The sequence below is a fragment of the Euprymna scolopes genome, chromosome 1 (genome assembly GCF_053919585.1).
Source record: "Euprymna scolopes isolate OS-2025 chromosome 1, ASM5391958v1, whole genome shotgun sequence".
Lineage (NCBI taxonomy): Eukaryota > Metazoa > Mollusca > Cephalopoda > Sepiida > Sepiolidae > Euprymna > Euprymna scolopes.
In genome coordinates, this window is record NC_136482.1 from 198,266,814 (window position 1) to 198,280,289 (window position 13,476).

Sequence of the window (13,476 nt, forward strand, 5' to 3'; positions counted from 1 at the left end):
GATTGGTTTCTGCAGGATAGTGGACTAGTGTGGTTCTGAATATAATGAAAGGCAACAAGAGCCTCGAGAACACCTCTGCCTGAGAGAAAACACATTTCACCTGGGTCTCACTTTGCTCCAAACCACTGAATCCACATTATGAAGAGATAGGCCCCTCCGACTTAGGATTAGTCGCTCCGATTTTATTAACAAAAGCCACCAGTTCCCGAGTATTTGTATTTGGAATCAGAAACCGTCAAAAATTTTAACTAATTATCTTGTTTTTGTTATACACAAGCTGAGTTGTCTTTCTTCTTTTCCTTTGTTTTGAAATGACCTCTACATTCCAGTGACACTGACTTTGGAGACGAGAGCTGAACAGATTGCACACTCTATCAAAAACAACATGGGGAGAGTGGCAACCTATGCAACTGAATCATTTTATCAGCAAGAACCCTAGCCAAAGAGACAGCATAGGTCCAGTAGTCACTCGAGATCAGAGCAGACAAGCCGATGCATCTGTAAAAGACTGAACAAGTCTATGTGGATGTTTCTATTGTTATTGCCTGTAACATGACACTTTTTCATGATTATTAGCTTTTTTATTAGAGTGTTACAATGTATTGCAATGTGTTACAATGTGTTGAAAGCAACATGTAAGAGATGAATGTGTGGCGCTTCTCTAGTATAAGTTTTGCAAAAGTGAAATACACTTCACATTTTACTTCCTATCAAACACATTTTTATATGATCAACAGATAACAGATCGTGTAAATAAATGAATCTAATTAAGTAAAATCATTTCCATAGTTTCTTTATATTCGTTTTTTATATGAGCTACAACACAACAAAATATATGCAAATGTTGTAGAAGAAAAGCCACATACTGTACTAAAATGCGCAATGTTTCGTAGACAGCAGTCGCTGCAGTGAAATAGAGAGAGGAGGAGTATTCTTTCCTCATAAAAGCCACATACTTCATGAGAATACTGTTTCTTTATTTTTTATTTTACTTCAGTTAGTAAGAAATAAAGGGTCTCTCTCACACAGGTTACGTTCAATTGCATTACAAATTAATTTATATCCGATGGCTCTTTTAAAAACAGACACTGTTTCTTTTATGGCTGCTATCTGTCTTTCATAACAGCTCAGTCTTCCAGGGACTGCTTCTAAGTATTTATGAACTTTGTTTTATTATGCCAGTGCTCCTATTGCAACATTTGCTGCTGATTTTGTTTATCATTTTAAGTCCTGGCATTTTGTTATCTTTTCTTGTTCACCTCTATTAAGGCCAAAGTCATTCAGGGCTGTGATATTTATAATTAGCGCAGTTCTTTAGGATTTGTTCTATATGGCAATGTCAGGCTTGATAGGCTTGTCTTTTATGTATCTGCCCATATTTGTCATAGAACTGTAAATTTTCTGTTTGATGTTATCATCAGTGGTTAATGTTTCCAGATGTTCATAGCAGACACTGTAAAGACCATCTACAAATAAGGTTTGGAATCCAGACATTGGCGGATTGGCCTCTCAGTGTGTTCGTATGTGTGTCATCACATCAGGTTTCATTGCAAAAACAAACCCACATATTTAACAAGAATATTGTTTCTCTCCAGTATGTGTTCGCATATGCTTCACCAAACAGGGTTTTCTTGCAGAAGAAAAGTCACATATGTTACAAGAATATGGTTTCTCTCCAGTATGTATTCGAATATGTCTCACCAAATAAGATTTCCTTGCAGTAGAAAAGCCACATACCTCACAAGAATATGGTTTCTCTCCAGAATGTGTTCGCATATGTTCCAACATGCTTTGTTTCATTGTAAAAGAAAAGCCACATACTTCACAAGAATATGGTTTCTCTCCAGTATGTGTTCGCATATGTGCCACCAAACTGGTTTTCCTTGCAAAAGAAAAGTGACATACCTCACAAGAATATGGTTTCTCTCCAGAATGTGTTCGCATATGTTGCAACATGCTTTGTTTCATTGTGAAAGAAAAGCCACATATTTCACAAGAATATGGTTTCTCTCCAGTATGTGTTTGCATGTGTGCCACCAAATTGGGTTTCGTTGTAAAAGAACAGCCACATTCTTTACAAGAGTATGGTTTCTCTCCAGTATGTCTTCGCATATGGTCCAACATTGCATGTTTCTGGGTAAAAGAAGAGCCACATAATTCACAAGAATATGGTTTCTCTCCAGTATGTATTCGAATATGTGTCACCAAATGGAATTTCCTTGTAAAAGAACGGCCACATTCTTTACAAGAGTATGGTTTCTCTCCAGTATGTGTTCGCATATGTTCCAACATCGCATGTTTCTGTGTAAAAGAAGAGTCACATATTTCACAAGAATATGGTTTCTCTCCAGTATGTGTTCGCATATGTCGCTTTATATTATGTTTATATTTAAAGGAAAAGCCACATATTTCACAAGAATATGGTTTCTCTCCAGTATGTGTTTTCATATGTGCCACCAAATTGGATTTCGTAGTAAAAGAATAGCCACATTCTTTACAAGAGTATGGTTTCTCTCCAGTATGTATTCGCATATGGTCCAACATCGCATGTTTCTGGGTAAAAGAAGAACCACATACTCCACAAGAATATGGTTTCTCTCCAGTGTGTGTTCGCATATGTCGCTCTATATGATGTTTATCTTTAAAGGTAAAGCCACATTCTTTACAAGAATATGGTTTGTCTCCAGTATGTGTTTCCATTATGTTCGTTGATTTTGGGAAACAGAAATCAATTTTAAATGATAATCAAACAATTGTTATATATCATATATAAATGATGATCAAAAAATGCATAAAATTATAATCTTAATCAATAGGAAATTTTGTCTATTTTTGTAGATGACTTAAATTCTGTATTTATGTAAGGAACCTATGTGTGTGTGTGTGTGTGTCATCTGCACCCATGTTTTATAAAGGTGCAAAATATATTCAAGCTGAATTTCTATACATTCTATACATTCATTTGTTTTCCAATATGTTGTCAGAAATGCTATTTGATGAAAGAAAAAAATGTATAGTTCAAAATGATTTCTTTCTATTTCAGGCTTTTATCAAGTTGCATTTTTCTTTTATTGATTGCTGCATCATCTGCAAAAAATAAAAAAAATTAATTCCATGAAAAGACTCTTATATACATGATTTTGCGAAAACAATATTTTGGACATTAAGGTACAGATTTTTATAATTAAAAATAGGTTTCAGCATAGCAGACTTAAGAATAGAATAACAAAGTACAAGACACTATTCTAGCATTTGTTTGAGAGTAGCTGAGGATGATCAGGTGAAAGAGCACTAGTGTATCTGTGGAGAAGACTAACAGAGTGAGTTGACACTCATTCCATTGCACCAGGTGTTGTTTTGTTCCATGGCAGAAGATGCAAGCTGGTTCTGAGCAGTGCATGAGGACAAGCATATAAATTTAGCCGAGCTTGATGCTGTGTCGGGAGGTTTCAACTTTGCATTGCAGTGGAAAGCCAAAGCAATTCATTTACAAATGGACTCTGCATGTATATGTGGATAACTGACACATTGGCTGAATGAATATTAATTAGGTGTCATTTCTCCATGCTCCAAGTTGGCCTCAGAACTACTGAAGATTTATGTGGAGCTCGTTAAGAAGAGCACTAGTGTATGTGTAGAGAAGATCTTACAGTGTGGGTGGACACTCGTTCCATTGCCGAAGGCTTCGTTGTGGAAAACTGGTTCCATGGCAGAAGACACAAGCTGGCTCTGAGGAGTGCATAAGGACAAGCATATAAATTTAGCTGAGTTTGATGCTGTGTTGTGTGGTGCATTGCAGTGAAAAGCCAAAGCAAATCATTTATAAATGGACTCTGTATATCCGTGGATAACTGACATATTGTCTGAACAAATGTTTAGGTGTCACCACTCTATGCTCTGAGTTGGCCTCAGAATACTCACTGAAAATTGATGTGGAGATCATTGAGCCTCACAATAATAGAGCTGACCAACAGAACCCAGAGAACCTGTGTGTGATGTAGCCACAGAACACAATGAAGATTGATATGGTGCTTGTTAAATCTCATGATAACAGAGCTAACCCACTTACATGGGTACCACATTGATGGTTAAATGAAATTCGTAAAAAGACAGAACCCAGAGAACCTGTGTGTGATGTTGGCACAAAACAATGTTTCTCCTGTACAGGCAATCCATCAGTCCAGAAGATACCCTGGTGTGAAGAGGACATTTTAACTGAAGGCGAAGTGCAGACAGTGATTAATGATTGCACAGAATGCAAATTCATAGATCCAGCCCCAGTTCATTGGAAGCCATGTTGGCTTCACATCCTTCAAAGTTAGAGTATGTTTCCTATGGATCTAACACATTTTAGCAATCAATTTTACCAGACATTGATAGACTTAGTTTATTGTATTAAATAGTGGGGTGTCACATATAACTGAGAATGAGACATTTATAACGGAGGATATATTTACGTAACAAGTTACACAGTGGCAACAATGACTATTACAATTCTTAATAGTTCCCATTATTAATACAGAGGCTGAGTGAGACGCGACATGGACAATTCTTTTTACACATACAAAGGGCAGATACAATAAGCTTATAATGGTGGAGACAGACAGTTAACACTCTGGAAGGGAATTACACAAAGTTCATTTACAAAGATGATCACAAAACACATATTAGCTTTTCAGTTGAAATAATGACAATGAAGGCCAGTTTTACAAATATATGTTGATGTTCTATTCTCCATAAAAGGGATTCAAGCCTTTTAGATCTACATTGTCTTATCTTCCCCTCTTCGCTTTCAAGAGGGTTTCAGCTAACTCTAATTCTTTCCCTCTGAACTCTCTTTGACTTTGTCTCCGACTTTGTTTAACTTCGAACCCTCTGATATACAGGAAGCTCTTTTTTGTCTCATCAAAATATGCTCCGTCCACGTGAAGATTCTCTTTGGCTTTTACAATATCATATGCATAAAACAAAGACATTGCTTAATTTACATTTTCCAATCTCTAACTTGCGTCATCCATTCAACTAACTCGGATATATTTATTTCCAAGCACAATGACAATTGCTCTAAATTCCTAGGATTGCAATATGTATTCTCTTTTAACTTATGTTCCTGGGTTCAATTCCAACCTTTTCCTTTTCACAAGTATTTTCAAACTCATCTATTTTGTTCTTTTAATTAATGGGGTCTGTTCCTTTCCATGTAACAATTAGAAGCCATGTTGGCTTGACACCATTAAAAATTGAGGTAGAGTTGCTATGGATATAACACATTTTGGCACTCAATTTTACCTGACGTTGATAGACTGTGGCCCTAGCCATTTGCCATCAGGAAACATTTGCACCAACAAGATTTTGTTAGAGTAATCAAGCAGTTGGAGATTGTGTTCTACGAAAGGAGGCCACTAATTGCGTTGCTCACTGATAATGGTGTGGCATTTTGCAGAAAGATTTGCTGAGTTTACACAGATGTGGGGCATCCACATATGATTTTGGTGTGCCCACATACCATAAAGACACGAATTGAGAGTTCCTATTGCACAATAAAGCAGATTGCAACAAAGACAGTGCACGATCTTAGAGATTGTGTATTGGTACAACATTATGCCTAAAGACGACACGACGGCTATGACTGCACCTACGAATGTACTATGCACATAAAGAAAGCTCCTCAGAAAATGATGCACTCAGAGATCCAAAACAGGAAGAGTTTTATAATGTGACAGGTGTACCAATGAGCTTGTACTATTAATGCAAAGGTCCAGGAAAAGCTGGCTGCTTAACATTGTTTTTTCTGTGATTTGGAGATCAGGGAAGAGTGTGACAAGCAAGCACTAAAGAATTATGTGTCAATACCTTAGTCAGGCTTACCTATGGTGAAAATGAGTTTATCCAAGGGCTACAAAAAGTTGATACCAGAGTCATTCAGAGAGTATCGGTGGAAGTTGCTTGGGTAACATGTCATGTGGAATTGTTTTGACAAAGTTGATCAGGATTGTGTTGTGCCATTTTGCTGGAAGTGTTTGGGTTTGAATCAGCAGAGTTGTTCGAATTACTACTTCGGGTTCTCCTAACCCTTGTGTCTCCCAATTTTTAGTTTGCTAAAGTTGTAATCATGTGATTACGGTCTAGCAATAATAAAATAAACGATTCATGTAATTGTCACTTATTACGGATTTAGTTGAATACGGTTGGCGAGTATGTTGTAACTATTCTGTAGCTTCACATAACAATTTAATAAACAAAAAAGAAACCTTGAATTTATATAATCTTAGTGGAGGGGATTGACCAAGCGAGGATGATTAGAATAAATGCACATTTAAATTTGTAATTATTAAAAAAATATAACTTGCGGATGATGCTGTGTTTTGCATTTGTTCTAAAAATGGAATGGAAACTTAAATGTCATTCTATTTAATCTTTAATGTTTTTATTGTGCTTCTCCAAAACGAAATTGTAACATTCAGCAGTTGTTCTTTATATATAAAAGATTTATTTTTTATAAAAATGAAATTTTATAAACAAAAACAAAATAATTTAATTTGTAAATGAAAAAATTCAATTTGTGGTAATTTTTTGTACGTAAGTCCAACTTGCATGCATAAGTCCAACTATGCATACAACGGATAAACACCCCAACCTCCCATTTTTAAGAACGTCTTTCTAAATAGACACCTCCAACCTCCTCATGCTAAGAACAGCTTTCTGAATTTCAATTCACATATCACTGTAAAAAAAATAAAATCTAAACATCTAAGCTGAAAACAAAAAAAAGAAATGGAGGTTTTTCATTTCATTGCGATATCTAAAAAGAAAACAAATTAAAAAGAAAAAATGTAACTATGTGATAGTAATAATAATAAAAAAAACACTGTTCCACGAAAACTGAATAGAAATAGCGTGTTGCTATAATTCTATATTAACAGAGCAATGACACGTTAATGAAATGAGGTCATGTTGTTGTAATCTCTGGCTTTCTCTCTCTGTCTCTCCTGATACGATAGGGATTGGAAATGTAAATAAACCAAGTCCATGTTTAGAAAAAAAAAAGGAAAAAATGTATAAGTAAATAGAAAGCATGTAAATCTAAATAATCCCCCCAAAAAAAGGAAAGAACAAAGCAAACTTTTGGATTGTGATAGTTGGCTATAATGTAAATATATGTATGCATGAGTAATGACTGACATTAAGGTGCCGTAGTGTTCGTTAAGTAAAAGGAATGTAATAATTCCAACAATCCATGAATATTGGAATGGGTATTGTCAGCCAATCACAATGTGAAGATTCAGTTCTGTGGAGATGTTAGTATTTTTAGTGTAGAAAAGGTAAGTGAAATGCTATATGTAATAGGGAATAGATCAATTACATACGAAGAGGTCTAAATTTAAGTCCCCTGTGAATATAAATATGTGGTGTAAGTGGGTGATGGTGGTAGTACTTGGCGATTAGGGGGTGAAACGGAAACTACTTCCTATGTAGGTTATGACGATAATGAAGATGGCACTCCTAGGATTAAATCTAATACTTTAATATTACAAATTATTGTATCTAAAATGTCGTTCCATAGTTAAATAAGGTAATGGTTAATAGTGTAAACATAATAAATTTGTTGCTGAAAATTACTACAGTATTTTGGTCCAGAGCGGAAAACTGTATCTCTTTTATTATATGCAAGATAAAGCATGGAAAGCAAACCAATTAGCTTTAATAATTAAGTTGTTTTAAATAGATTAATAAAATATGGTTTAAATAGATTAATAAAATATGGTTTAAAAAATTAATATGATAATGAAAATACTGAAAATTACATAAAAATTGGTTGATTTCTTGAATTTTAGTGAATTTTTTATTGAAGGAAGGAATCCAAATAATTTTTACATTTTGGAGATTGGCCGTTAATTTTGCACGTATCAACGTATAATTCTGAGAGGAGTAACTGTGTACTTGGCAAGAGAAAAAGTTAAAAAATATATGGAATCATTGGCATTCTGAGTTTCTCCTACCAAAACAATGTTATTTGCTTGCCATAATGGAATAAAATCTGCTCATCCATGCATTTCTAGTTGTTTTTGCTGCCACGGTCTTCTATTCACATCAGTGCAGCTGAGATAGGTGTGTATTTTAACTGAATTCTTATGGCCTCCAAACCCTTTTCATTTTTTATGTATTTTTGAGCTGTTAGCATTTAAGCTACTGTACGTAAAAAAACTTGAAAGAAAATTTTTTTTTTTGCTGTCACTGTTTGTTTTCACAGCATTCTTCATTAAAAAATATTTTCTATAAAATTTATTCATTGTTGTGTGTAATGTTTTAAGTAGTGGGTGGGAAGAGGTGTATTTTAACCAAATCCTTATGGTCTCCAAACTGTTCTCTTTTCTGACGCATCTACGTTTTTTTCTAGGTACATGTAAAATGAATGGCCGATCCCAAGTATGTATAAACATTTTGGCCCCTACCTTAACAAAAAAGAATCACCAAAATCCAGGAAATCAACCAATTTTAATAAAGTTTTAAGTATTTGTTAATTAACAGTCACAGAATATTAGGAACCTATTATATTTTTGTAAATCTTAAGTCTTTGTTTATGAAATCAATATAACTTAAAGCAAAATTAATTTCTCAGATGAACAATATTATCAAATTAAGCATAGTTTATTAAATATTTTGAAAAAAACGTAATATAATACAAAACATGTTTCATGTGATTTTAGAATAACAATTCCCACTAAAATTTCAAATGTAATCTCTATATAAATAAAATGAACTCATTTTTTCCCGTCTGATTTTGACATTAATAGGATTAAAAATCAAGATATTTCATGCAAATATATGCACAAACGGCAGAACAATATCTGAGGTGTGTTATAGGCTTATTATTTCTCAAATTCCTCGATAATCTAAGATTTCTATACTTTTTCTGCTGAGAAGTCACGGCCAAAATCGGTTAAGATCAATGGAAGTGGTAAAATATTTTCTCTCTAATAAATTCCTCCTCCCCCTGCCACCACTTAACACCGTTTGGGGATCGTTCACAAGGAACAGTTGAGAAGAGAACACTGGTTTGGCTTCATAGTTCTTTCATGTGAAGTTATTTAAAATCACTAAACTAAGCTGCAGTGCTCTGTGGCATAGTGGTTAGCGTGCTGGACAATTCACATTATATTTTCACGTTCGCGCCGACCTACCGTAGTCGTTTTTTTTTTTTTTTGTTTTTTTCCTGAACAACTGGAATGGACTTTTCTTGGTGGCCGAACTGTTAACGTTGCAGATGTTTTTTTTTGTTTTTTTTCACACTTTATTTTCCTACTTTTACTCATGACTCCGGGTTTGATCCTTCCTACTTAGCTACCATAACATTTTTTAAAACTCCCCCCCCCCCCGTCCCGGAAACAAACACTCGGGCAACGCCGGGTACCCCCGCTAGTATCATAATATTTCTTTGTATGATAGTTAAACATCAGCTAAAAAATGAAGATTGTAAAAAAAGAAAATGACAAGATTTGCATCCCACCTGTCACATATTCAACTTAATTATTAATAAATATTTGTTTTAGCTATTTTTTTAATGAATAAATTATCAGTGTTATCATTGTTTTAAATGTTTGTTTTTTTACACTTAAAATGCACTTTTATTTTCATTTAAAAGGATTCAATTTAGTGTTACGTCACGGTCAAGAAAATATCAAGTTATAATGTAAAAAAAATAAATATTCGAAGTAAAAAAGCACTTTCATTCCAACAAAATAGGATTGCCTAAATTAATGAATATTTTTATAATACAGAAATTAAGGTATATGTTTCAATTTAATCAAAAATTTATTTGTTTTTAAATCAAATTTCACCCCAAAAAGTAGGGGGCTACTATCAAGGACATAAGTTGCAGGGGCATTATGAAGGGAGATGAGTAGCAAGATGTTTGTTCACATTACACTTGAACTTCTGCATATCAGTACAGTTGGGAAAGTAGAATCCTGGAAGGGAGTTCCAAAGTCTTGCAGTTCTGGGGAAGAAACTATAGGAGTAAAAAAGGCTTTCTTACACTTAGGGATCTCTACTGTAAAGGGGTGGGACTTGTCGGGTTCGTCGGGGATACTCACATCGAGGAGGTATAAGTGCTTGTAGTTCGTCAGAACATTCACCATTAAAGTATTTGTAGAACAAGCAGAGGGATGCAACATTTCATCGATGGGACAGAGGCTGAAGCCTGGATAACAGTTCAGGACCTATCAGGTTGGCGACTCTCTTTTGAACCCTGTCCAGGAGTGAGAGACAAGCAGCAGATGCACCAGCCAAAATGTGACAACAGTACTCCATACATGAGCGAATGGTGGCCTTATAGAGGTACAGGATACTTTCAGGCGTAAGTAATTTTCTAGCACAATAGAGAGAGCCCACCTTCTTTGTAGCAGCCTTGGTAATGCTCTCAATGTATCTATTCCAGTTCATGTTCCCTGTAAACGTTAAACCGAGAAGTTTAAAGGAAGCACTTTCAGGTAATGTGTTCTTGGCCATTGACATTGGTAGTAGAGAAGGTTTCTTGTAGTTATTGAAGTAGTTATTGAAGGAAACTAGTTTAGTCTTGGCAGCATTGAATGTGACCATCCATTTTTGTCTCCATTGCACTACAGATTGGAGGTCATCCTCTAGTGTTTCTGCCATTTCCTTAGATATGTGTTCATTTGTTTTCCCCTCTTGCCTGTTATAGAGAGTGGTGTCATCAGCAAATATACCCATCTCCAAAACAATTTTATCAGGGAGGTCATTTATGAATATCAGGAATAATAAAGGTCCAAGGATAGAACCCTGAGGTACTCCCGCATTTATATCATATTGTTTAGATGCACAACCGTCAAGGACAACTTGGATTTTTCTCTTACTTCAGAAGGATTTAATTACATTATGTATTCTTCCAGTGATACCATATGATCTAATTTTCCTTAGAAGACCATCGTGCCATACCCAGTCAAAAGCCTTAGATATATCGAGGGCTACCATTCTACCCTCCCCTGTTTTGTCTAGTGAACGGTATATACGTTCAGACATTACAGTTAAGATATCAGCTGTTGAACGGGCTTGCCTAAATCCATATTGTTTGTCGGTCAGGAGTTTAGCAGTTGTTAGGTGTCGGACTAGGGCTTGATTAACTAAGGTCTCAAATATTTTGGCGAAAAGCGAGAGGAGGTTAATAGGGTGATAATTTAGTGAGTCAGTTCTTTCACCAGAATTCTTGAAGACTGGTACCATAGAAGCGGTTTTCCAGCAATTGCGAAAGCAAGATTTGTTAAGGCATTTATTGTAAAGTTTGGAGAGAACTGGAGCAACCTCAGGAGAGCATTTTTTAATAGCACAGCCGGGATGAGATCTGGTCCATATGCTTTAGAGGTGTCTAGGTTTTTTTATGATACCATGTATCTGAGAAGGAATGATTTTCAAATCGTCTAGTGTGGTGTCTGTCCGCAAAGGAAAGTTACGGAGGGAGTGGTGTGCCTGGTCCAGTGTGGAGTTTGAGGCAAACCAACTGGCAAGCAGATTAGCCTTGTCTGTTGGTGTGCAAGCAACCTCATGATTGTTTGATAGTGGGGGAATCGTTGACTGCCCATTATCTGTTATCTGTCGCTATAACTCTCTTACAATTACTTCTAGCTTCTATATACTTCTATCTTTTTGAACTGTACTTATGTCGGTTGAATCTGCAGAACGCATGCTGCCTTTGAGCAATGGCAGCTACACAAGCAGAAGTAAAATATTGGGGAGAGTGGGGCTTGCTATAGAATTTCCATGTGGGAACATATGCTTCAATTGCAGTGCACTTACTGATCCGCGCTATTTTTTAAATCATATTTCCAAGTTTAATTAAAGTTTTATGATATGTTTTTTTATTCAATTGTAAAGTTAAAGTATAGAATAGGTACAAAACACCCTCCCCTCCCCATGTTAAGAATGGCTTTTTAAATAATAACGTTATTATTTCAACATGGATCAATAAGAGCACTAGTACCGAAAAAAATAAAATAAAATTTTTTACATTTTGGGCTTCCATAGAAAACCTACGTGTCCCTTTTAGTTTGTTCTGCTTTATTGTAGGACAGTTTTGTTACTAAACTCATTTTTCGATGATAATAAAGCATTATTTTCTTTTATTATTAGTTTTTTTTTTTTATTTTAAACAAAATATTTTTTGTTAATTACATATTTTAAGACTTTACTAATTATTTTTAAATAGTTAAAAAAAAGAACTAAATATTTATCTTCCAAGGAATTTTTAGAATTAATTTAGTTTTCAAATTTAGCTGAATTTTCGAGTTTTCTCAGCCGCAGTGAAAACATTTTTTATTATAACTTTGAATGTGTGTGTGTGTGTGTGTGTGTGTGTGTGTGTGTAAATACTTTTCCCCCTCTTTAAGATGAAATTTAGGTTATAATCTTTCAAACACAATCAAAAAATCAGCGGAAACTCATAAAAAATATGATAAGCCAAGTTTCAAAACCATGGGCCCTATCAGTTTGCATCATTAAATTACACACTATATTTTTTTTTTTTTTTTTTTTTTTTGCATGTATTTTGAGGCCGTTAGGTTAGTGTACGTTAATAACTAAACAACGAAGTTTGTTTTTTTCTGTTTGTTTTTTACGTTTTCAGTATGAAAATTATTTCTACAGCATTCGAAAAACAAAAGGAAACTTAACAAAAAAAAATACCCGATTGAAAAGCTTTCAATAAAATTACAATTCTTCGTTTATATTCAAACATGGAATGTTCACTCATTTCTATATTAAAAGTAAAGGGAAACATAATGGTTTGGACGCGCCCATGTAGTAAAAAAGAACTCCCAAAATCAATTAAATTAAATACTTACTTTTTATTAGGCAATCTGCATCAACAAAGAAACGATTCTAAAATGTGTTAATTAAAACGAGATGAGACGTGTGGAAGTCGACATTTAAGATGGCGACCGGAAAAACTAGTTCGCAGAAAATTATAATAATTATTTGCTTTTATCATAATTTCATGTTTGGTTTTTATTTTTTGCTGTCACATACTGTATGAAATTTGAAAATATATTGCTGAACATTTATTAATACTTTTTGATAATAAAAGAAATCACCTAATTTTTTAAATGCAAAAAAAATCAAACCACTTTTAATATGAGTAGGGATAAAAAAAAAAAAAAAAAAGAAAGAAAGCTACTGTTAAACATTTAAAAATATTTTTTGGTTATAAAAACACCACCTATTTTTTTTTTTTTTTTTTTTTTTACAAAAAACCAGACCACTTTTAATATGAGTGGGGGAAAAAAGAGTTTCTGTGTGTTTGGGTGAGAAGACGGTTTATCCGAAAGTCAAATTGAACAAAAAAAAAACGGCACTCTTGTATAATTTGACCCGAATTCTCGAGACCGGCAATCATCGGTGTCAGCCGAGCATTAGAAGTATCAGAATTTTTGTAGGAATTTTTGACACCCCTAACACGAAACTGCG

The 13,476-nt window shown here is 34.5% G+C and overlaps 1 protein-coding gene across 1 annotated transcript; it reads right to left on the minus strand.

Annotated features, from left to right (window-relative positions):
• Positions 1-529: 529 nt before the first annotated feature.
• On the minus strand, positions 530-13,088 carry LOC145279182 (uncharacterized). Its single transcript, XM_080130705.1, has 2 exons — positions 12,855-13,088; positions 530-3,087 (listed from the first exon to the last, which is right to left on the minus strand). The coding sequence occupies exon 2, from the start codon at positions 2,698-2,700 to the stop codon at positions 1,570-1,572; it is 1,131 nt and encodes a 376-aa protein (XP_079986831.1). The 5' UTR covers positions 2,701-3,087; positions 12,855-13,088; the 3' UTR covers positions 530-1,569.
• Positions 13,089-13,476: the final 388 nt, after the last annotated feature.

Coding starts and splice junctions, on each gene's coding strand:
- LOC145279182 (XM_080130705.1), bottom strand. CDS start 2,700: ATGGAAACACATACTGGAGACAAACCATATTCTTGTAAAGAATGTGGC.